The sequence below is a fragment of the Scaptodrosophila lebanonensis genome, unplaced genomic scaffold (genome assembly GCF_003285725.1).
Source record: "Scaptodrosophila lebanonensis strain 11010-0011.00,11010-0021.00 unplaced genomic scaffold, SlebRS2 tig00001415-arrow-pilon, whole genome shotgun sequence".
Classification (NCBI taxonomy): domain Eukaryota; kingdom Metazoa; phylum Arthropoda; class Insecta; order Diptera; family Drosophilidae; genus Scaptodrosophila; species Scaptodrosophila lebanonensis.
In genome coordinates, this window is record NW_022060742.1 from 6,172,410 (window position 1) to 6,194,806 (window position 22,397).

The 22,397-nt window shown below is 42.5% G+C and overlaps 7 protein-coding genes across 7 annotated transcripts; 4 read left to right on the forward strand and 3 right to left on the reverse strand.

Annotated features, from left to right (window-relative positions):
- The first annotated feature begins 555 nt into the window (after positions 1-555).
- LOC115632739 (organic cation transporter protein-like) lies at positions 556-6,860 on the forward strand. Its single transcript, XM_030529986.1, has 4 exons — positions 556-769; positions 806-1,103; positions 5,008-5,450; positions 5,515-6,860. Exons 1-4 carry the CDS (start codon positions 694-696, stop codon positions 6,666-6,668), a joined length of 1,971 nt encoding a protein of 656 aa, XP_030385846.1. The 5' UTR covers positions 556-693; the 3' UTR covers positions 6,669-6,860.
- Positions 6,861-8,643: 1,783 nt separating this feature from the next.
- On the forward strand, positions 8,644-10,194 carry LOC115632726. The gene has a single exon (XM_030529972.1). The coding sequence runs from the start codon at positions 8,644-8,646 to the stop codon at positions 9,982-9,984; it is 1,341 nt and encodes a 446-aa protein (XP_030385832.1). The 3' UTR covers positions 9,985-10,194.
- A 343-nt stretch (positions 10,195-10,537) lies between these two features.
- Positions 10,538-12,311, reverse strand: LOC115632559 (T-cell activation inhibitor, mitochondrial). Its single transcript, XM_030529773.1, has 2 exons — positions 11,643-12,311; positions 10,538-11,581 (listed from the first exon to the last, which is right to left on the reverse strand). Exons 1-2 carry the CDS (start codon positions 12,141-12,143, stop codon positions 10,631-10,633), a joined length of 1,452 nt encoding a protein of 483 aa, XP_030385633.1. The 5' UTR covers positions 12,144-12,311; the 3' UTR covers positions 10,538-10,630.
- Positions 12,312-12,420: 109 nt separating this feature from the next.
- LOC115632437 (probable trafficking protein particle complex subunit 2) lies at positions 12,421-13,006 on the forward strand. The gene is made up of 2 exons (XM_030529581.1): positions 12,421-12,559; positions 12,633-13,006. Exons 1-2 carry the CDS (start codon positions 12,473-12,475, stop codon positions 12,963-12,965), a joined length of 420 nt encoding a protein of 139 aa, XP_030385441.1. The 5' UTR covers positions 12,421-12,472; the 3' UTR covers positions 12,966-13,006.
- A 51-nt stretch (positions 13,007-13,057) lies between these two features.
- LOC115632436 (translocon-associated protein subunit beta) lies at positions 13,058-14,220 on the reverse strand. Its single transcript, XM_030529580.1, has 3 exons — positions 14,104-14,220; positions 13,536-13,911; positions 13,058-13,480 (listed from the first exon to the last, which is right to left on the reverse strand). Exons 2-3 carry the CDS (start codon positions 13,908-13,910, stop codon positions 13,283-13,285), a joined length of 573 nt encoding a protein of 190 aa, XP_030385440.1. The 5' UTR covers position 13,911; positions 14,104-14,220; the 3' UTR covers positions 13,058-13,282.
- Positions 14,221-14,771: 551 nt separating this feature from the next.
- LOC115632101 (phosphoglucomutase) lies at positions 14,772-17,197 on the forward strand. The gene is made up of 5 exons (XM_030529082.1): positions 14,772-14,976; positions 15,051-15,215; positions 15,291-15,372; positions 15,610-16,828; positions 16,893-17,197. The coding sequence occupies exons 1-5, from the start codon at positions 14,899-14,901 to the stop codon at positions 17,029-17,031; spliced, it is 1,683 nt and encodes a 560-aa protein (XP_030384942.1). The 5' UTR covers positions 14,772-14,898; the 3' UTR covers positions 17,032-17,197.
- LOC115632728 (WASH complex subunit homolog 5) lies at positions 17,155-21,755 on the reverse strand. The gene is made up of 7 exons (XM_030529973.1): positions 21,634-21,755; positions 21,463-21,565; positions 21,210-21,401; positions 19,907-21,148; positions 18,455-19,839; positions 17,939-18,310; positions 17,155-17,371 (listed from the first exon to the last, which is right to left on the reverse strand). The coding sequence occupies exons 1-7, from the start codon at positions 21,753-21,755 to the stop codon at positions 17,218-17,220; spliced, it is 3,570 nt and encodes a 1,189-aa protein (XP_030385833.1). The 3' UTR covers positions 17,155-17,217.
- Between the last annotated feature and the right edge of the window lie 642 nt (positions 21,756-22,397).

The window sequence follows — 22,397 nt, forward strand, 5'->3', positions numbered from 1 at the left end:
GTGGTTTTTTTCTCTGTCGTGATTCAGCTGAAGATGCTGTGAACGTTGTGCTCGCGTTTATTAATACCAAGAAGCTGAAAACAAGCCCAGCAAGCAGCTGGGCTCGAGCTGCATTGTTGTTCACAGCACCACAGTTCAAGTTGAACTGTTAAATATAATGAGCAAAAAAATCAAATCAAATAAAATAAAATAAAATCGAGCAGCCAAGCCAGGTGGTAAAGTGCCGACGCTACGACAACGCCAAAGCCGGCAGATCTTATCTCATGTGAGCGGCTTTGGCACGGGCTTATACTTAGGGGCTTGGATCTTAGGACCGGTTTACCAGCTGTGTGAATTCTGAGCCGCCTCTCGGCTCACGTCGACGTCGCTGTTTAACTTTCGCTGCTCGACGCGATTCTTGTTCTGGCCAACAAGTGCCTCTGCTAACTAAGCTCGGCTTTGTGCCAAAACTATTGCCAGCCATTCATATAAAAACACAAGCGGACGCGCGTTTCCAGTCAGTTGAAGAACGCAATTGAAACTCGTAAATTCGCGCGCGCATGCGCTTTGAAGTCGAACGCGTCAAGACCAATTGAATTTCTTTTGCCACTACAAAGTGACACACATACGGCAAGGTCAGAGCTGCAACAACAAAAACAACGACAACAACGAATACAACAACAAGAGCACTTACAACACAGCCACAGCAACAACATGGAAGGTCAGGCCAAACAAGCATACTTCGTCAATGAAGCATTTAACCACGAAGAGCAGCAACTTGGTGCGGGTGGTGGTGTCGGTGTCGGTGGGGGTGGCGGAGGCGGAGGAGGTGGTGGAGATAATCTACATCGTCGCAAAAGTGGTGGCACATCGCACGGATTACACTTGGATCTGTCCAAGAAAGGCGATGTTGCTCCTCCCATCACAACGCCTACCATCGACTTTGATGACATTTTGCCACTGATTGGCGAATTTGGAAGCTACCAAAAGATATTATTCCTCTGCATGATACCCTTCTCGTTCTTTGTGGCCTTCGTCTACTTCTCGCAGATCTTCATGACACTAATTCCCGAGCAGCATTGGTGTCATGTGCCCGAGTTGGAAGCGTTGCCCGTCGAGGCAAGGTGAGTTCCCCGCCCAAACAGGCAACGATGTGAAAGTGGAGTTGAAATCGCACTGAGTCATGGTCTCGGGAAGTCCATGGAGTTGAGGGAAAAACCCCACACTAACCTCTGTGAAGTTTTGCAAATTTGAAGAATATGTAAATTCTTATTCAGGCGGCAATTAAATGCAAAACTTAGTCATGTAAACTGCCTGCAGCTGTGACGCTTTGCAACTCATATAATCGAATCATTAAGATGTCGAGTGGTGTCTTATACTCGTATGTATGTACATATATTCAAATGTTCTTGTCTTAATAGTGCGACATATAGTGTTGATTTGTGTGGGTTAATCTCGATCCTTTAGTAAAAGTTGTATTCTAGCTAAAGAATCCAGATGCTTGATTTGAAACCGGTATAATAAAGCAAATGTGCTCGTATATGGTATATAAAATCGAACATGTGTCCGGAGGATTACATAAGTTTCAAAGCTATATGGTCACTGTGGGTGTTAACTTTTTTTATTTGTTTGAAAAGTCGTGAATGCAATGGCCCTTAAATTCTACAGTAAACAAAAAGGTGAAAATAATATACACGTTGTGAGTGGGATCGGTAAAAAGATAAATCTTAAGTGTTTAAAATAAGAAGAAACGTTTATTAACTATTGTTGTTATTTTAAAATACAATTTTAATTATCGCTCTCGTTTAATATTTGTTGGTTCCACTATTTACGAGTTCAAATGTTCAGAGAACACATCAATGGTTTAGTTCTAAAAATTTTGCGATCGTTGTGAATATTGGCGAAGCTCAAAATCTTACATTGAAGTAATTTTTTTGAAGTCTCCAAATATCAATGATTTTAAAAAGACAGGCTTATACCATAATACACACTCTCAAAACATACTTAAAAATTTAAGGGATAAAATGAGATAGATTCAAATGTAATAGGTCTGGCGTTTTTTCTTTCTTTTTTCCCCATTTTCCCATCATCATTCTAACGCCACGTTTGAAACAAATAGCAAATACAAAGAGTACAGTCATGTTAATTGAATAATGAAAAATCAAGGATTTTCAAAAAGCAATGTAGTAACTAGAGAGAAAAGCCACTTCTTGTGGATATATTTGGAATATTTAAGGTAGCTGGAAATTCTGTAAATAATTATGAACATAAATTGATTAAAAATTATAAGATTGGGAATTCTAGCCCGGTTTTATGTTATTTAATATTTCCTTTAATGACAGTGAGAGTTTATGGAAACTATTTTCAAATAAGTAGAATTGAAGGAATTTGAATCAATAATGTTACAGCTAAGAAAATGTCATGAAGCTCAATAATTATTTTGTATTTTTATAATTTTGCGCTCTTAAAATGCAACAAAAACTCTGCTCTTATAATAACAATTTGATGACTATCCCTTCCTTAATTCCTTCCATTATTTTGCTATTCTATTCTACTTGTATAAATAGAGCATATTCACAATCAACGAGTTGACGTTATAAAGAATTTCCGATATTCTTAGTCGCGACGAATAATAATAAGCAGCTTTAAAGTCAGGAACTTCGCACCACTATTTAAACTTTTAAATAATCTTCTTAACACAACACGCTTAACATTTGATTAATAATAGGAAATCAACATTTTTGAAGCATTCTCGCACATAATTAGTCAATATACATATTTCACACGCACGCCAAGATCAAAGAATTAAGTCGTAAATCGTTTACAAGACCACATTATTCGCCATTCAAGTCTATATCTCTTACAAAACACAACAAAAGAAACAGATGTTCTACAACAGACATACATACTTGTACATATGTATGTCATTTAAATCGATATGCGGTAGCTTGAAAGCACAAATCAATTATGAGCATACGTCATATGCCACTCAATAAATATGGACATACACAGACTTATATCTATAGATATACTTGTACATATGAATATATGTGTACCTGTAGAGTAGAGGAGAGGCTGTGACAAATGCTAAGCGAGCCGGAAATTGCTGTGTGTAGAACGTGCTGCCCAATAATGCCTGATTTTAGCAATGCGGTTCCGTTAACTTTCACAACGTGAACTGTAATTGATCGATTTATCGCTCAATTAATATGAAGCCGAACAATAAAATTGCCTTGAATTGGACAGGCTAATACCGGTTATAGGTCTTGGCTTTCCCTGCTACCAATTCTAGACAAATAGCGTTTAAATCATGGCCCGCAAATTCTTGACCGTAAGCCAAAAATCGAATATAATGTGTTTGCGTTCAATTTGAATTCGAATTTAAGCTTCAGTCACTGAGCTGAAGTTTAAATTTGTGTTCTAGCCGAAGCAATTAAGCCGTCTAAGTGTTGGCTTAGAACGCCAACTAACCTTGTGCCGTGATTGGTTTAAATCGGCTTAATAAGGCAAAGAACCTTACAGACCGGGCATCTAATTGCAGTAGGCGAGTGGTGGGGTGGTTCGGTGGTTGGGTGGTTCGGTGATGGAGTGGAAAGAGGGGCGGTCGAATGGCCGGCAACAGAGCGAAAATTTAAACAGTGGCAGTTAGATAAGACGGCTGCCAGCTCACGACTGACGGAGAGGCGGTGGTGGGCGCATAATTAGCAACCCATGTTGCGACAACAAAATGAAAAAAAAAAATGAAATAACAACCGCCAGTGCTGAAGCAACAACAACAACGACAACAACAACAATAGACAGCGCGACTAATGTTGTGTGGCGAATACGTAAATTTTTGTTGTTGTTGCATGACTGACAGCACAAATGAATGAATCAATGAGTGAGTGAATGAATGAACACTTAAGCGAAGCTTATGTAGATTTGTCAGTCTAATATTTGGCATATCTGAAGCTTTGCTATACTATATACATATATATTTAAAAATTATGTGTGAAGTGTAATTCATTATGTCTATGCAGAATACGGCTTCTGATATAAAATTAATTAATTTCAAAACTGGAGAAACAGTAGTATAGAGTTGCAATTTGTTAATATGCTTGTATTCGTTCCTTTTCCTACTCTACACCGTCATGGAACGCTTCAAAATATTTTCTTTAAAAATATTTGAAAAATTAAAGTGATATATGAATTATTTGCCTGATTTTCAATTTTCATTATTTCTATTAAATCCACAAACCAGTCTGTGGATGTACGGAAACAAATAAAAAAGTTACAGATCAACTGTAAAATGTCTTCTCCAAATCGTTTAAAAACTACAACAATATCGATTAAGTTCGTTTGATTGTTGGTCGAATTGTTAATCAATTATTCCCTTGCGATCAACTAGACTCTACTAATAGTCTCCCTAGAGAACACAGAGAACATAAGCCGAACAGATTACACTTATTTGAATTTAATTTATTTTCAACAAAAAAACATCTCACAAGTTTTTGTTTAGTTGAGACTTTACTGGGTATTTCATAAAAATTTGTAAATCATCGTGCAATTGTTTCAAACAGCTTTGAGTAAAACAGGAATAGACCTGCATTGTGAACATCAAATCCGCTTTTAGTTGAGTGTTATTCAATAATCTGATTAACAGTTGAGGTTAGCAGTGCAATTAATAATTTAATCATTTCATTCGAAATGATTTCAACTCGCATTTAGGTATTTTGAGGCAACTTTAAATGCCCATTAATGCTTTGAGTAGTCATAGCGTAGACTTCAATCCGTCAAGATCAAGATACAAGTAATTATGCCATAAGCTGAACAACTTCAGCCTCAACGTTTACGTAAACGTCAACGTCAACGTGCCACTGCCACTGCCACAGCCACCGTGTGCAGAATTGGCCAAGTCATGGCTATATGCGAGAACTAGTAAGGCGACTCGACTCACAGAAACAGACACGTCTGACCCTGAATGCTTTGAGTTAATGACACAGCTTACCAAACAAATGTGTGAAATGAAACTCCTATTCTCATCCACAGATTGGCCCTCTCCATACCGATGGCTAATGGCGAGTACAACAATTGCTATATGTACGATGTGAATTATACGGAAGTGCTGGCCAAGGGCATGATGATGGCTGATACCAAGTGGCCGCAGGTCAAGTGTCGCAATGGCTGGTCCTACAATTTCACGGAGATTCCCTACTCGACAGTGGCCACGGAACAAAACTGGGTTTGCGACAATGCCGCTTTGCCCACCTATGCCCAATCCATATTCTTTCTGGGCGCCATTGTCGGTGGTTTGCTCTTTGGTTGGATAGCTGATCGTTTTGGACGCATTCCGGCGCTGATCTCCTGCAATCTGGTGGGTTTGGTTGCAGGTGTGGCCACAGCCTTTGTTTCGAACTTCTGGGAGTTTGCCGCGATGCGATTCTTTGTGGGCTTCGCCTTCGATAATTGCTTCACCATGATGTACATTTTGGGTAAGTTTAATACTCTTTACCAATATGGATGCGGGTTGTTCAATAATGAAAACTCATTTTCCAGTGCTCGAGTATGTGGGTCCCAAGTATCGCACATTTGTGGCCAACATGTCGATTGCCATATTCTTTACTGGCGCCGCTTGTCTGCTGCCCTGGATCGCTTACTTCCTGGCCGATTGGAAAATGCTGGCCATTGTTACATCGGCCCCTTTGTTGCTTGTGGTATTCACCCCCTTGATTGTGCCGGAGTCGGCACGCTGGCTCGTCTCGCAGGGCAAGGTGGACAAAGCCATTGGCATCCTGAAGCAGCTGGAGCGACGCAACGGCAAGCAGGTGCCCCCTCAGACCTACAAGAACTTCAGTGATAGTTGTCAGCGCATGCGCGAGAATGAATCACAGAATGGCAGCTATTCGGTGCTGGATCTCTTCAAGTCCCCACGATTGCGGCGCACAACCTTGCTGCTAATTGTCATCTGGATGGCTATATCCCTGGTATTTGATGGTCATGTGCGAAACGTCGGCTCACTAGGTCTGGACATATTTTTCACATTCACGGTCGCCTGTTTTACGGAGTTTCCGGCGGACACTTTGCTTACGTTCACCCTGGACAGGTTCGGACGTCGCTGGTTGGCCTGCGGCTCCATGGTGGTCAGCGGCATCTTCAGTCTGCTGGCCACAGTAGTGCCTATGGGTATTTACTCAGCTTCCATGGCCATAATGGGTCGCTTCTTTGTCAATATCTCCTACAACATTGGACTGCAGTATGCGGCGGAGATTCTTCCCACTGTGGTGCGCGCCCAGGGCGTGGCCTTCATTCACATCATGGGCTATGTGGCCAGCATTATAGCGCCTTTTGTGGTCTACTTGGCCAACATATCACCCTCACTGCCTCTGATTATTCTTGGCCTGCTCGGCGTTTTCGGAGGTCTGCTGTCGCTACTCCTTCCCGAAACTCTGCATCACGATCTACCGCAAACTCTGAGCGATGGCGAGGAGTTCGGACGCGGTCAGAGCATTTGGGACTTTCCCTGCCTGGCCAAGCATGTGGACGACGACGACGAAGCTATTCGTCCAAAATGCGAAGATGTAGAGGTGCGTTCGCAGGCATTCGTGCGTGGCACCCAAACCGGCGCTTCCTTGAATGCCTCGACTCGTGGCGAGCTACGTTCCAGTATCCTGCGGCGATCGGTGCAATCGCGTAACTCTACCAAGTTGTAAAGCAACTTTCGTGGGCTGGAGTTGCCCTCACTGCCCAGTATTTACTTAGCTAATTCTTAAGTAGGAAAATGTCCAGCACCAGCACGAGCTGTGTTAATAGCATTTCATATACATGCTCTTAGCATTTTATAAACTTACACGATCTTGTGATACTAGTCTTAAGCAAGAACATTTAATGACATCTCAATAAACTCTAATCTCACTACATCATACATTACCGACTTCAAGGAAGATATAACTTTTCTCTCTCTACAATATTTTGCCTCGTCTGACCACTATAGCATTAACATGACAAAACCACCTTAATGCATTAAAACATTGTACAATTTTGTGCATCAAAGCACAATAATTAATCATCGTCATCTACTGATAACCTTAAATACTCTGTCCCCAAGGGGTGCAAGGGTATACTAGTTTAATTCGCTAGAACCGAACTTCTTAGTTTATTCTTTCAATACGCAGAGAGTGTGATAGACCCCATGAAGCATGATTCTACTCGACAACCCCCAATTTTATCAAAGAAATTATCATACAACAAAACAATTATCATTGAACTGACCAATTTTTTTGGTTATTCCAATATTATACCCATATTTTGTTATACCAGTATTAAGTGAATAACCTTTTATCGGTTTCGTTTCCATAAAAAAGATTTATCACCAAGATAGAATTGTCTGGCAGGCCCAACTCAATGCGTGTGTGCAGTAGAACAACATCTGCTACCAGAGCAGAGGCAGAGATTACATTTATTTCCATTACACTTTATCTAACACAATTAAAATAAACATGACGACGCATACTTTGTGTATGCACTAACCGGATATAATTGCCGCAAAATTTAGTAACTTGAGTAAGAAATTCAGAGAATTACGGGAGCTATTTAAAAAAAGATAATAGCGGGGAAGTGGCGGATGCATCGCGAAAATAGACAATCTTGGGCTTCCTCGGAATTAGGAGAATGAGTGTAACAAGTGTGGTTATTTTAGCTCCTATAATTTTTTAGATATTTGCGTTCATACAGACAGACGGACAGACAGACAGACAGACAGACATGTGTACATTTAAATAAAGGAAATATTTTTCAGTGTTTTCCAAGGGTTAGATATATAATAAATATTTCACAGAGTGCTAAACATTTATTTAAACTATTGCATTGTTTAAGCAATAACTTATATTTTTTTAAAGCTTATTTTACTTCTAGAACTTGGGACCGTGTATTGGGAACTCATAAACTCCCTTTTGAGCTACTGCAACTAGGAAAAAAGAACTTGTGGTATCTTCATTTATATGTGTATTAATACTTACAATGCTCGCATAGAGCATAGCTGACATAGGAGTAATTACTTATTTGATAATTATTATTACTATTATCGTAAAAGTATTTTTTTGGAACCTCATCAAAATTAGAAATGTTATAGATATCATAAGACCAATTTGCGTAAGAAATATTATTTCATAACCCGATTTGCTTCTTCAGTTCAGTTAAAACGTTTTCTTTCATAAGGATTATGTGAAGATAGAAAGAAAGATAAAGATGGATAGATCTGCATTAGTTAAAAGAATCTTGAGAACCTTATTCTTCGTTATTGGATGAACTGTTTGCAGGCCCATTCGGGGAACTTGTAGGCAAATATAGAATTCGCAAGAGAATGTTGAAGCGTGTAGAGGCAGCTTTTTATTTTGCGCATCATTGTGTTCAAGTTTTATGATTGTTCTTTTTATTTTTATTTTTGCAATCTAGCACGAAATTTAATTCAGTTTATTTGCTCTTGTTATCGCTGGAGCCTCTGCCCGCACAGGTGCAGTTTTACTCGTAAAGGCCAACAGCGAAAGCTCCGAGCAAATACTTGGTAGGTATATCCGATTGAAATGCAAATAGGATCGACATCTGGGCGGGGTGCAAATAGCGGCATAACTTTTCGCAGCCACCGTATAAAAGCACTGGCGATAAGATGGCAGCCAAACAGTTGATATCATGGCGGTTTACAGAGGCGTAGTTCTAATCTACCTATTTATATGGCTAAGCGCCGTGTGCGGAAACAGCAACGACTTGGTGCTGGAGAGAAGCCAAATATTCAAAACACTGAATGGCAGCTCCATAGATCTCTCGGTTCACTTGGACTTGGGTTTGCTGGAACATGTGGTTGCCGGTGGTGGTGGTGGTGGCAATGGCAATGACAATGCACTGACCACACCCGCTCCCAGCCTGGAGTCAATCATTCGTGCCGAGATCAGCGGGGATTGGGAGCGCAGCAGGTTCGTGCTGCAGCTGGTGAATCAAACACGTACCATCCAACTAAAACAGGCCATATACAGGGCGTTGTGGCAGGAGCTACGGCAGAGCAAGCAGATATATAATCCCGTGAAGATCCTGGAGTTCTACGAGCAGCTGGAGCAACAGTCTCAGGTACCAAAAGGACTACTCGAGGAGGTCTATGGAATATTTCTGGAGCGTGGAGCAGAGTTGCTTTCGACGCCCTTTTACACCAACAGTCAGACCGCAAATTTTCCTTTGGTAAACGCCCTGCTTCTACGCTTGAGTTTCAACACGCTGGACATGCTGCGAGACATTCTAGCCATCCTATACGAGATTGTGTTGGCACTCAACCCGCCCCTGAGTGTGGCCAACCGCCTCAGCAACTACAGCGCCAATATCCTGCAACTCAGTTTTGCCAATTTGCAGCTCTTAGATCGTCCTGAGCTGCAACAAGATCCACCGGCCCGTCTAAGTGTGCAACGAAATCTGCGCGAGCTCCTAGAACAGCCGGAATTCGAGCGCAATGTGGAGACTTCAGTGCGTCAGGAGTTGTATGAACAATTGCCATTGGATGAGCGCACACTCTACACGGCCCAAAAGATCTGTCTGCGCAATGTTACAGATGACAATGCCTATATCTACGAATGCCCCCAGACATATCTCATCTGCAGCAATCCCCAGGATGCTAAGAAGGCCGCGTTTTATGTCCAACGCGGACACAACGCCAACGGAACTCTGCAGTTCGCTTTCTATAGCTCCTATTGGCGCAATCGCTACATATTCCGGGAACCAACGACAACGACGTCGGATTACAACAGCACTACTGGCATTAGCAAGAATGTTTATAGTCGCAACGCCGTTTACTGGTGGCAGGTTCGCCACTTGGAAGAAGGTGTCGCCCTATACGACGCCGGCACATCCAGTGCTGTGCTCTGTGGTGGCAATCCCCTGCACCGGGATGGTGAGGAGCATCATGTCTATACACGACGAGCCGCAGACTTTAATCTCTATCGTAGGGAGTGCGTGTGGCGTGTCGAAAACTGCACTGAGGCGACTTAAGACTACTTACTAGACTTTGACTCGTAATACCTCTGATTATTGTTGAATATCAATACTTATTTAAGAATATTTAAAATGGAATTAAACCTATAAACATAGAGGTCGAAAACGGTTCCAAAATAAATAATAAATGTGAAAAAGAGGTTAACTTAAGAAGCGCTAAAACTTCTCAAGTTACTTCAATTAAAGCAATACATAACACACATAAAAGTGATTTTTCTGTTTTTAGCATCTTTGATAACAGATCAATGAAACTATATTTCTGTTCAGTGAGTCCATTATATTTATACTTGTAGATTTATCATCAAATGATATATTCGCGATTGTACACTAATATCATACATACATATACTTGTATATGTAGTATAGTTTTCTTATGAGAACTTTCCTAAAAAAAATTTGGGGAATGGTCTGCTAGAAATTTGGATAAGTAATCCATTTTTCAAACCCAAGCCCTTTTTTAAAATGACGTGGTTTAAACCGATTTATACTTAGCAAAAGAAATAAAAACAACTTGTGTACTTACAAAACATTTGTCAGTATAAAACTTTGCTATGAGAAGACATGAGTTTATTCCTGGTCACTGATTCACAGCCGGAAACGCTCGTAAGGCACATGAGAAAATAATAATAATGCTAATAGTCCTCTATTTATTATTCATAAAGTCCCATGGTATGCACACAATACCATCTGTCAGCACGGAATAGTAGTGGGTTATATGAAGTTTGAGGTGCGCAAACGACTGTGGCTGGCATTGGCGCAGTTCACTCAAGGCTGATATCATTTTATCTGGCGTGACAGCATCGTCTTTGGTTAATGCCTGTAGCTTAAGTTGACTCATACACTCATCGATGAGCTGCTGCTCGATGTGTTTGTCCGCTTCGTATTTGCGCATGCGCTCACGTGCCAGTTCCATGTGTTGTGTGATGAAATCGACGAGTATGGCGCCGGGACACGTGGCTGGCGTAATATATTGACCCGTTGGACTGACCATTAAGGGGCCCGCCTCCGATTCCACCACAATGGTGAACTCTCCCAGAGATTCGGGCCATGCTTTCGGATATTTCTGCTTGCCCAGATAATCGTTCAGCGATGTCGTAACCTTCATTAAATGATTAGCATACCCGCTGGCCTGTTGTTTTGGCATAAATTTGCGTCTCCCAATCTGAATGCCGCGCAACACTTGGGCAAGCGTTTGCTCGTACACGGGCACCACTTTGAGGTAGGCATCGTGTTTTGGAATGTTCTTGATAAAATCAATCCAATTGTTGAGCACATCGCCCGTAAACAGCATCACATGCCCTTCCAGGCTGATTCCTGTGAAGGGCGCGAAAACAACGATTCGATTGCGAAGCGCGTCCAAATCAGTCATGTGCGTGTTGGCCAAACGCTCCAGAGTTTTCAGACACCCCCGGTAGTGTTCAATATTCCAGCCGCATTCGTAGCGCGCATCGCGCAACTGCAGCTTTTTTACCAACTCCACCTGCAGCTTATCAATTTCGGCTTTGAGTTCCGCTGTGTCTTTGGTGCGTTGATTGGCCTTCTCTACATTATCTGCCACCCAAGTGGCCAAATCAGGCTTCTTTTCAGCGCGTTCCTGTGGCGAATAAAGAGCATTAGTGACATTTTGTTATAGCACGCATTTAAACATTGCCTACGTGACGAAATTCCGACTCGAACTCCGCAAACTCCACATCATAGTTGTAATCCTGGCCAGGCTTGTAGGCCATGCTCTGCTCCTGCGGCCTGCTGTGCGTCGCCGTTTTCACAGTCTTTATGTACTCAGTCGAGAGATTGCATAACTCCAGTAGATTCTGTATAAATGACTTTGCGTCGCGCGCATGACTATCCATGCGAATCTGAACCAGTTTGAACGAGTCACGTTTTTCGACTTCGGCGCTCTCGCGCACATAAAACTTTAGCACCTTGGCATCCTGGGTGCTCCGATAGTTGCGCTCATAAAGTGACTCCAGATGTGCGCTGAGCATCTTCAAGGACTCTTCGTTAGTCTGCCTCTGCTCCGGATACTGTCCAAAGAGATCCGGGTGAACGGCAAAGTAGAATGGACGCAGTGCAGCTGTCAGTTCTGTGCTAAGCAGCCGCCTTCGTTGGCCTTGCACTTGCCAGGCCAAAAATTTGCGACACAGTGTCAAGGCCATTATATAAGCGCTAGAGCCCACTGGCTCCAAATTTGCGTGTCAGGTACATCAGAGTGCACCGCAATGTAGCTCTGCCTACTAATTGCTTTTTATTAGGTTGAAAGTTGCGAAACTTCAGGAAAATGCCCACCGCTCTTGCAATCTTGTTGACGGGCTCGTTTTTACTACTCTGTCAGCTTCAGCTGTGAAGCGCAAAAAGTGTTGAAATCACTGATAAGAAGGCCAGTGTTAGTTAACACCTATTTTTCTATCAGCTGTTTGACATGTAGAAGGAAGAAGTCGCATTTTGTGTAAACTTTGGAAAGTTATTTTACTTTAAATTGCTTATCATGACGACATACTACTTTGTGATCGTTGGGCACAACGACAATCCCATATTTGAGAAGGAGTTTACTACCTTAAACAAGGAGATGCGCGTAAGTAACGCCAAACAACCGCAAACAAAGCAAATATACTTTATGTATTGTTTTTATTGTTACGCCCACACAGAAGGAGGACCATAGGCACCTGAGCCAGTTTATAGCGCATGCTGCCCTGGATCTAGTGGACGAGCACAAATGGAAAACAGCCAGCATGCAGCTAAAGTCCATCGATCGCTTCAATCAGTGGTTTGTCTCTGCTTTCATCACCGCCAGCCAAATTCGTTTCATCATTGTACACGACAACAAAAACGATGAAGGTATCAAGAGTTTCTTCAATGAAATGTACGATACGTACATTAAGCATTCCATGAACGCATTCTATAAGATAAACACGCCCATCAAGTCCACTATGTTCGAAAAGAAAGCAGAAATATTTGGACGCAAATATCTGCTTACCTAGATATTAGTTTGTAGCTATTAAAGTACAAGTAGTAAAAAGTATGTATTTAATTTGATTTAATTTATTTAGAAAACAGTCTAATGACACAAAAATAGCTTAACGTTTGGATTTATTCAATGCGTCTTTAAAATAAATCTAAAACGATTTAACGCTCTGCTTGGCTCATCGAGGAAATATTCGTACGATAATGTAAAATGTGTGAAGGGATGAACGCATGGAGTCCATTGGAATTTGAAGCAACAATGTTGTACGGAATTATAGTGGGCTGAAAATCTCTTATAATGTTGATCCAATGCGACAGACACAAAGACCCGGCCTTAGTGTTTCTTGTGCTTGCCGTAACGTTCGTACTTGCTCTTCGAAGAGTGCCACAGCGCCAGGGGAATGGCCAATGAAGGCAGGGTCATGATGGCGAATGCAACCCAGTCGAAGAAGTGCGAGGAGAAGCGCTTGTTGTACTCATTTAGGTTAACAATGCCACCCTCTCCAGGCTCTGAGCTGATCGACAATTGCAGCTGTAAAGTTTAGAGTTAAGAAATACACCAATTTATTTAATGCAAAATGTCTTACCGTCTCAGCTTCCTCTACGGGCTTGTACGACACCTCTGCAGCGGTGAAGTTGAAATAACCGAAGGCCTTGGGACGGACCACCACAACATGTGTGAAGTTTGTCTGTGGCGCAATGCGATCCACTGTGGCAGAAGGCTGTCCTCCGACCACATCAAATGCCTCTGGATGGAAGCCCTGATCAACCAGCTGAACATTTGTGGCCGCACCGTTGCCTACATTATATATGGTGTAACGCACCAAAAGATCGCTCTTCTCTACAAGGTATTTGTTGAGTATCTGTTTGGACACCAGAAGGCGGGCACGGGTATCATCGTCGGACAGGCAGACACTGAAGACAGCAAATAAAGCGCACAAGCCGAGTATTTGTTTGAACATTCTGAAAGAAAATTGCAAAGGTAAATCGACTTTAAGTTTTCTCTTTTTGTTGACGTGGAAGGGCCAAGCCAACGTATTAATTTTGACTCGTCACTATAAATAACTAATTTAAGGAATATTTTAACATAAATGTGGCCAGTAAATACATCAAATTTTTGCTCATGATAACATGGTTTAATTTAAAACAACTTACATTAATTTTCGTTAATTCCTTGCGGCTATTGTAAATAAACTAAACACCATACAATTCGCTTGACGGCGGCGTTTCTTGCTTTCTCGTGGCTGGCACGATGTGACGTGTAAACTTCGGCTGTCAAACTTCGTGCAAGTACAAGTAGTCGGCGATACTTTGCCCAATATACTCGATGATTCACCAAGTTGGCAGCCTGGCGCCACAGCTGACTGTCAACAAAACAAAATATGCACAACGTTTGACTTTTATTGTTTATTTGTGTGCTTTAATTAATTTTTGTTTTTGTGTCGCCTATTAACATAAAATGGAGCATCTGCAATCCAGTTGGGTGGAATTTCTGAGCGCCGCGTTAAAAACATTTTAGAACCGGCATACTCAAATGCCCTTGAATGACATTGGACAAATACGCACCCTACACTCAAGGGATGGGCTCCATTTGTTCACTAGAGAAGCTTATTAGCAAATATAGTTTAGTATCATTTGCGAACGTTAATTCATCACAATTCCTTTATAAATAGTTACTGTTGTGTCTACATATGTACGATTAGCGCACTTCCACTCATAAATTAGGCGAAAGGGTTCTCCCGCGATGGAGATAGCGCTTATCAGTGTCGACGCCGCCGAGCCTCAAACAGCATTGTTGGGTGGGCTTATCAGTGGGCGAAGAGCAGCAGCAAAATACTGCTTGGTTGTGCCTGACACACAATTTTCTTCGGCCGCAAACGCTTTTAAGCACTGCTACCGCCAAGTCGCATCCCAGAAATAGTTGCTCAGTAGCTGGAAAGAGTTCTGACGATGTCGTTGAGTGTGGAAACTGTGACAACAACACCCTATGAGGGTCAAAAACCCGGCACCAGCGGATTACGCAAAAAGGTAAATAACAGAAAATATAAATTACCCATTCCTGCCAAGAATCCCATTTCAAAACTTTTCCGCGTTGCCTATAGGTTAAGGTTTTTACGCAAAAGAACTATACCGAAAACTTTGTGCAATGTATTCTGGATGCCAATGGTGCTGCTCTTAACGGCTCCACCCTAGTAGTGGGTGGTGATGGCCGTTATTATTGCAAGGAGGCTGCGGAACTCATCATTCGCATCTGTGCGGCCAACGGGGTGAGTTCTTAGTGATGAAATTTTATTGATATTGAAGAAGAGGTAAAGAAAGAGAGCTAATGCAATATTTTACAGGTGTCCAAGTTGCTAGTGGGCCAAAATGGCATACTCTCTACACCAGCCGTATCCAGTCTGATACGTCACAATAACGCTTTGGGTAAGCAGCACTTAATTACATGATTATTTACACTCGATTGCATTTAACAAACAACTTGTTTTGTTTTGATTGTTGTAAGTTGTCGGCATTAACTGATAACAGTCAGCTTAATTAGGCTCTGAGCACGTAAAATAATTCAATGTGCTGCTGTGCCTTGGATGACTCTCAAGGTCAAAGAGACCATTTACAAATCGTCAATTAATTAATGCAACATTTTCGTTCTCTTCGCTCTCACAGGCGGCATTGTGCTGACTGCTTCGCACAACCCAGGCGGTCCCGAAAACGATTTCGGTATCAAGTTCAATTGTGAGAATGGTGGACCTGCCCCCGATGCCTTCACCAATAATATTCATCAACTGTCCACGGTCATCAAGCAATACAAGCTGGTCCCCACACTTCAAATTGATATTGGCAAGGTGGGTGTGAGCAGTTTCGATGTGGCCGGCAAGAGTTTTGTGGTGGAGGTGATCGATTCTGTTGCCAATTACGTGCGACATATGGAGGAGATCTTTGATTTCGCCAAGCTCCGTGACTTTGTCAGCGGCAAGGCAACGGGCAAGCCGCTTAAGATGCGCATTGATTCCATGAACGGGGTGACAGGCGCGTATGTACGTGAGATATTTCTGAATCGTCTGGGCGCCAGTGAGGCTTCGGTAGTGCACACCACGCCACTGCCCGACTTTGGCGGCTTGCATCCCGATCCGAATCTAACGTATGCAAAGGATCTTGTGGAAACAGTGGCCAAGGGAGATTACGATATTGGTGCTGCCTTTGATGGTGATGGAGATCGAAACATGATAATTGGCAGCAAGGCATTCTTTGTCACGCCCAGCGATTCACTCGCAGTAATTGCCCATTACTTGGAGGCCATTCCCTACTTTCAAAAGAATGGCGTGCAAGGATTTGCCAGAAGTATGCCGACAGCATCTGCTGTTGACTTGGTTGGCCAGAAGCTCGGCAAGGAGGTGTTCGAGGTGCCCACTGGTTGGAAGTACTTTGGCAATTTAATGGATGCGGGTCGCCTCTGCCTGTGCGGTGAGGAGAGCTTTGGCACCGGGTCCAATCACATACGCGAAAAAGACGGCATTTGGGCGGTGCTGGCTTGGATTTCAGTAATGCAGCATACAGGAAAATCCATTGAGGACATATTGAAGCAGCATTGGTCTGTCTACGGACGCAATTATTTTACACGCTACGACTACGAGGAGTGCGCTTTGGAACCCTGCAATGAAATGATGGCCACCATGGAAAAGAGCATCACAGCTGCCGGATTTGTGGGCAAGACATTCGCTAGTGGTGGCAAGAGCTACAAAGTTAAGGAGGCCGACAACTTCAGCTACACCGATCCCGTGGACAAATCAGTGGCCACAAAACAGGGCCTGCGCATTGTCTTCGATGATGGCAGCCGCATTGTCATGCGCTTGAGCGGCACTGGCAGCTCAGGCGCCACTGTGCGGTGAGTATCAAGTTTTTACTAAAAGGTCTATCATAAATTTAAATATTTTTAATTCTCTTTACAGCTTGTATATCGATTCCTATGAAAAGGACAATGTGCTGGGCCAGGCCAGTGTCATGCTGAAACCTTTGATTGACATTGCCTTGGAAATCTCTGCACTGCCAAAGTTTACGGGCCGCAATGCCCCCACCGTTATTACATAAGCTAAACATCGAGTCCAACTGCGAGCTACCTCCTCTCATCTTGTTAGCCGAGTGCATACTGTTGTTGTTCTTTTCGTCTATCCTATCCCATCATTACACTCTCAAATGTACCTCGAAAAGGCATTTTTTGTTACCTTATGAATTTATTAAATTTGTGTGTAGCTTATATCTTCGATTTCTTCCACATCACTTGGCGGGCGTAGCCAGATATTCAAACTCGCTCAATATTATGGTCGGTATACGCTGCTCCAAGACGCTGAGCGGCAAATGCGCTGTGCGGACAAACGCATTCAAAAAGTGCAACATGGTGACCACCTCGGCGCTTAGCATTTCCTTGTCCCTATGAAAGAGAGGAGTACAAATAAATTAGACGATGTATAAGAACTATGTACTTCAATGAGCCTGCCTTATGGGATAATGTCAGCATTTTTGATTATCTGTTCACATTTTAAAATGTGTTAGTTTTTGTAAAGATCTTTTTATCTGATCTAAGAGGTCAGAACAATAACGCGACATAACGATTGGGATCTACCCGGCTTCATTTCTGAGCGTGTCTGTCTTTTCAGTGTTTTATTCAATTTTCTAACGTTTCTAGTGTATTTTTTCTCAACAGTTTTAGACAGACTTTTTCGTAGGGTGCTTTGAACAAAAACAAAAAAGTATCTCCATTCTTTTTGGAACTGGTTATCTTAAATTTGCCTAACGTATCTTGGGTATTCCCCCGTATTTTTGTTGAATTTCTGATTCTCGGACAACGAACAAAAAGAATGAAAACGATCGCTTGATTAAGAATACAATTTTTGACTGGTAGGCTTAAAAAAGCTATATCTCTATCGAATTAATATTTTAGCTTTTAATGCACGATATGATTGACAAACTTGAATTTTCCTTATATGTATGTACTTACTGCAGTTGTGCCTCGGCGAGCACCACAACATACTGGCACAGGTAGGAGATATATAGCATTTTAACATTCTTGTGGAATTGCTGCAATATGGTCAGTAGTCCCACAATTAGAGGCACACAGTCTATCACATCCTTGGCTGTTTTGGGTAACAAACTATCCGTGTTTGTCGAATGTTGAAGTCGTGGTACATGGGCAATGGTGAAGAGGAAAAGCCAGAGAGACATGTTATGCGTATTCTTGGTGATAACAAAGACGTGCTCCAAGGGCTCATAGTTGCCAGTGTATAGTAAAATTTCGTGTAATTCCGTTAACATGGCTACGCCTTGTTCGTCATAGAGTTTCGTATTGGTGGTCAACTCTAGCAATAGGGCTCTGGAAAAAGAAATCGGTACACATGTAATTCCTTTATATTGCTTCAGGGCGACTCTTGAAGAAGAGTATTACTTAATGGTCACGGAAAATATTTTGAACACACCTATGTATGTAAATGCTATCATCTAAAGAATTATACTTTACCGATTCATTGTGTCCGTTGTGTTCTCAAGCAGCTTGGCATCGCACTTGCTACTAAAACTCAACTCATGGGCGATCTGTTGACGCAGCAGCTGTTTGTGTCCCAAGGCCAGCACCCAGTCCAGAAGAGTAGGCCAAACTTTTAACCAGCGCTGCGTGTAGCCGTTGTAATACTTTAGAGGCTGCTTTGCGATGTCGCCAGGAAAATCACGCGACTCCAATTCTTTTGTTAAACTTGACAATGCGTCACACCACATGCGATCCGATGTGAGGTTTTTGTGTAGCTTCTCCAAGTTACGCTTCAGTTCGTCGTTCAGCATGTGAGCATAGATGCGTTCCAGACCGACCATTCCTGCCGGTGTTAGTGCCTCGCGCAGCATGTCAAAGAAACCGGAAGCGGCAAGCACTTGATTGTGTGGCGCTCGTTTCTCATACCACGTGCACTTTAGGTCCAAAAATATTGTCTGTTTCGGCTCAGTGCAACGTAGAATTTCGTGGGCAAGACGGCCAATAAAGGTTTCCGACTTACTGGGGTCACCCTGTAGGGGGACAAAATTTGGTATGGGTATGGTTGTAGACTGGAACTGGGATTGCCATTCCTGCACTTTGTTGCGCAGAAAGACGTTACACTCCTTCTCCACATTGTAGCTGAGAATGCGCTGCGATTCCTCCTGTAGCAGACGTAGCCCCTGCACCCGCATATAGTCCTCAATATATTCGAAAGAGCGACGATAGCCATCGATGGTCTTAGCCAAAGCTTGCAGCTTAGACTGCAGCAGCTGCACAGGAGTCTGACCCTTTACTGGCGTGAAAATCAAACCCAGATTGTACGCATTGGCCAGGTGATTGACAAGTTCTCGGCGTATACCATCCTCCAGCAACTGTTTTGGATCCAGCTCTGTGACACCCACCAGGGTCTTCTTCATCATTAGGATGCCTTTGGTGAAGACGGCTATGGAGTTGGTTAATTGAGCCACCTTGGCACGCTCCTCAAACTGTGCATAATCGCGCAGCTTTTCGCGCTCCAAACGGGTGGGAAACTCCTTAATAACATCTGTTAGGAGTTGTATGATGCGAGCAAGGATACTGAACATGGTCTCGGGCACAATCTGGAGGACACGGCGTAGAAAATTTGCCAGTTCGGTGCTATAGTAGTTGGACACAGAAACCAAATCTTCACTTTTGGCCTGATTAATGCGCATAAGCGGCACCTCCAGGGTGCTCGACAATTTAAGAAACACGGTGCGTATATAGATGACGGATTGCGGCTGCTTTTTGATGTTTTCCTGCATCAGTGGCGTAAAGTCTCGCTGCAGCAGCAACCAAGCATAGCTAAAGTCTGTGATCATTTGAATTTGTATTTCGATGTCGTCCTTAATGTTGATTAGCTAGAGGTGAAGAGGAAAGGAGGGATATACATATAGACATCAAATCATCTATTTTTTATAAACCCACCTGTGCCATTTGATTGAGGTATTCCCGCGTTTCCTGCAGAAACTGCTTAACCAACATGTTGGCATGCAGATTGTGGTACTCCTGCACATCATCTAAGGCCTGAATAGCCTGTATAAGTAAACGTCCAGCCTTTTGGGGGCTCGCGAGGTCCAATTTTTGTAAGCGCTGCGCCACAGCCTTAAACCACTGCTGTAACTGAGGATTTGCTTCGATTTTGGAGAGAGGGCGTGTGCCAGAAAATACTTCGCTCAGTTCGTCTAGTCGTTGCATGGCCTCGTCCCGGGATTTGGTCCAACGCTCCCCACGTTCTCGTTGCAGCTCAGACAGCAGTTCCCGGACGCTCAATTCCATTTGGCAGCAGTTGAGCATAAGTTGGTAGAGCACGTTTTGATCGAATTTAAGTTCGGTGTGTACCAGTTGCTGCACCTGGGCCTGCTTGGCAGCCTGCCAGGCCACGACAAAGACGACATGTGTTGTGTGCAGGCAATACCAACGAAGCAGGACGTTCGCCTGACGCATCAGTACAATAATTTTGTTGATATGCTCCAGCACGAAGGCATCGTTCAGTACGCCCTCGCGCACGATTTCCTGCGTCTTTTGCAAAGTCTTCGTGAGCTGTTCACGCTGATGGGTACAGTTGAGTTTCAGTGCTGCCGGCGTCACGACATTCGTGAGTGCCGATGTTGCCGCCTTAAACGGCGCCCACGCATCGATCAGGTTGACGGTGATGCCCATATATATGGAAAGTACCCAATTGTCACTGAAGAATTTGTCCACAATTTCGCGCATTTGGGACTGCTGGCTGTGTAGCACCTGTGGCGAAAAGTATAGACAGATGTAGAGCATGGCTGCCTGGTTGGACAAGGCAGTGGTGCGATGCATGGGATGTGGATAGATGGCCAACTGATTGTAAATATCATCGCAGCGCAGACGAGCCAACACCAGATCAATGTAGTTTGAATCGAAGCGGAAGCGTGCAAAGTACGATTCGGGATATTTCGATACATTTCCGGATGTGGCAGCTGCAGCTTGTTTGCTATTATTAGTTGGCATCGCCGGTTGCACATAGCCCGTGGAACGTAACAGCAAGCAAACATCATGAATGTTACTCTCATCGCTGGTGGACGTGGCGCTGCTGCCGCTATACCGATAGTGGGCGATTATGAGACGTTCTCGTACATCGCCAGGAATGTGAAAGTCGAGAATTAGTAGAATAACGCCATACAAATACAGCGATTCGCACTGAAATGAGAAAGTCCAAGCATTAATTCAAATATTACTTTTTTATATCTTTCCCAATTACCAGCAACTGTTTGCCCTCCTCGTCCTGAAGCACAGTCTCCAGCGATTGCTGTATGTAGTAGCCGGTGTTAAGCTCCTCGATATATTGCTTCAAATCGGTGGCATAGTGGTGGATACTTTGAAAGGCTAAATAGAAGCGGGTGATTAACTGCAAGTTATTGGCACGTATTTCATCGTCCAAGTCGTTCAGCTCCTAGATATGCAGAATTGAAAATGTTAACTCTCCGCTTTTCCCGTTTTTTTTTTCTACTCACCGGATTCTCACGTATTTTCTTTTCGTGCGCCTCGGCCAGCTTAAAATAGCTAAAGTCCACTATAATCTCCCCATATTTTTGCTTATCCGCTTTTGTTTCTAAGCTGTGGAATATTAAACATCACACTTCCATATCTAACAACCTTCTGATTCCGATCTTTCCATTACTTACCGATAAATCTGTGGAATATAGTCTTTTAAACGCAATATTTCAGCAATTATTGAATTTCCCACTGAAACAATGTTAAGTAAATTTTGTCCGCACGCATTATTCTCGGCAAGAAAATCCGTCATTTTTTCAACAAAACATGAATTTTGCACATCAGCTGTTCGTTGTTTATGATTTAACCCTTCACTGGGTACGGCATTTTTTGACGTTTTGACTTTCCGGCACCAGTGGGATTCCTGCACCTTCTTTCGATTAGTAATTAGATTTTGTGCAACACCTGTTCACTATGCAAAATATGGTCACATTAATTGTTGTAATTAATTTAATTAAAATATTATGATAGCACTTATAACTTCGATTCCATTTAACAGCTAAGGATTCTAGTATATTAGGGTTTCACTCTATTTAATTAGATCGCTCCGTTAACTGACTCTATTTTATATGATCAGTAACTGGAATACTACCACTGTTTAATTTATTTATTATTTATTAATCGGAATTTATTTAGGTACCATTCGAATACATATATACATGTATGTCTATCGTCCAATTATTTGGAAAACTTTTTAGTTAAATAACAAAAATGTCTAAATTTCTTCTGCAGTTAAAAAATAATCAAAATTGTGAGAAAAAAAGTTTATTGTTTTGATTAATATAATCAAAATTCAGAATAATTATTATTTATTGTTCTGTTTTTCTGCAGATTGTGAAGATATTATTTAACTAAATTAAATAATGATTTCCGAATCCCGCCTGATGGGCAATTC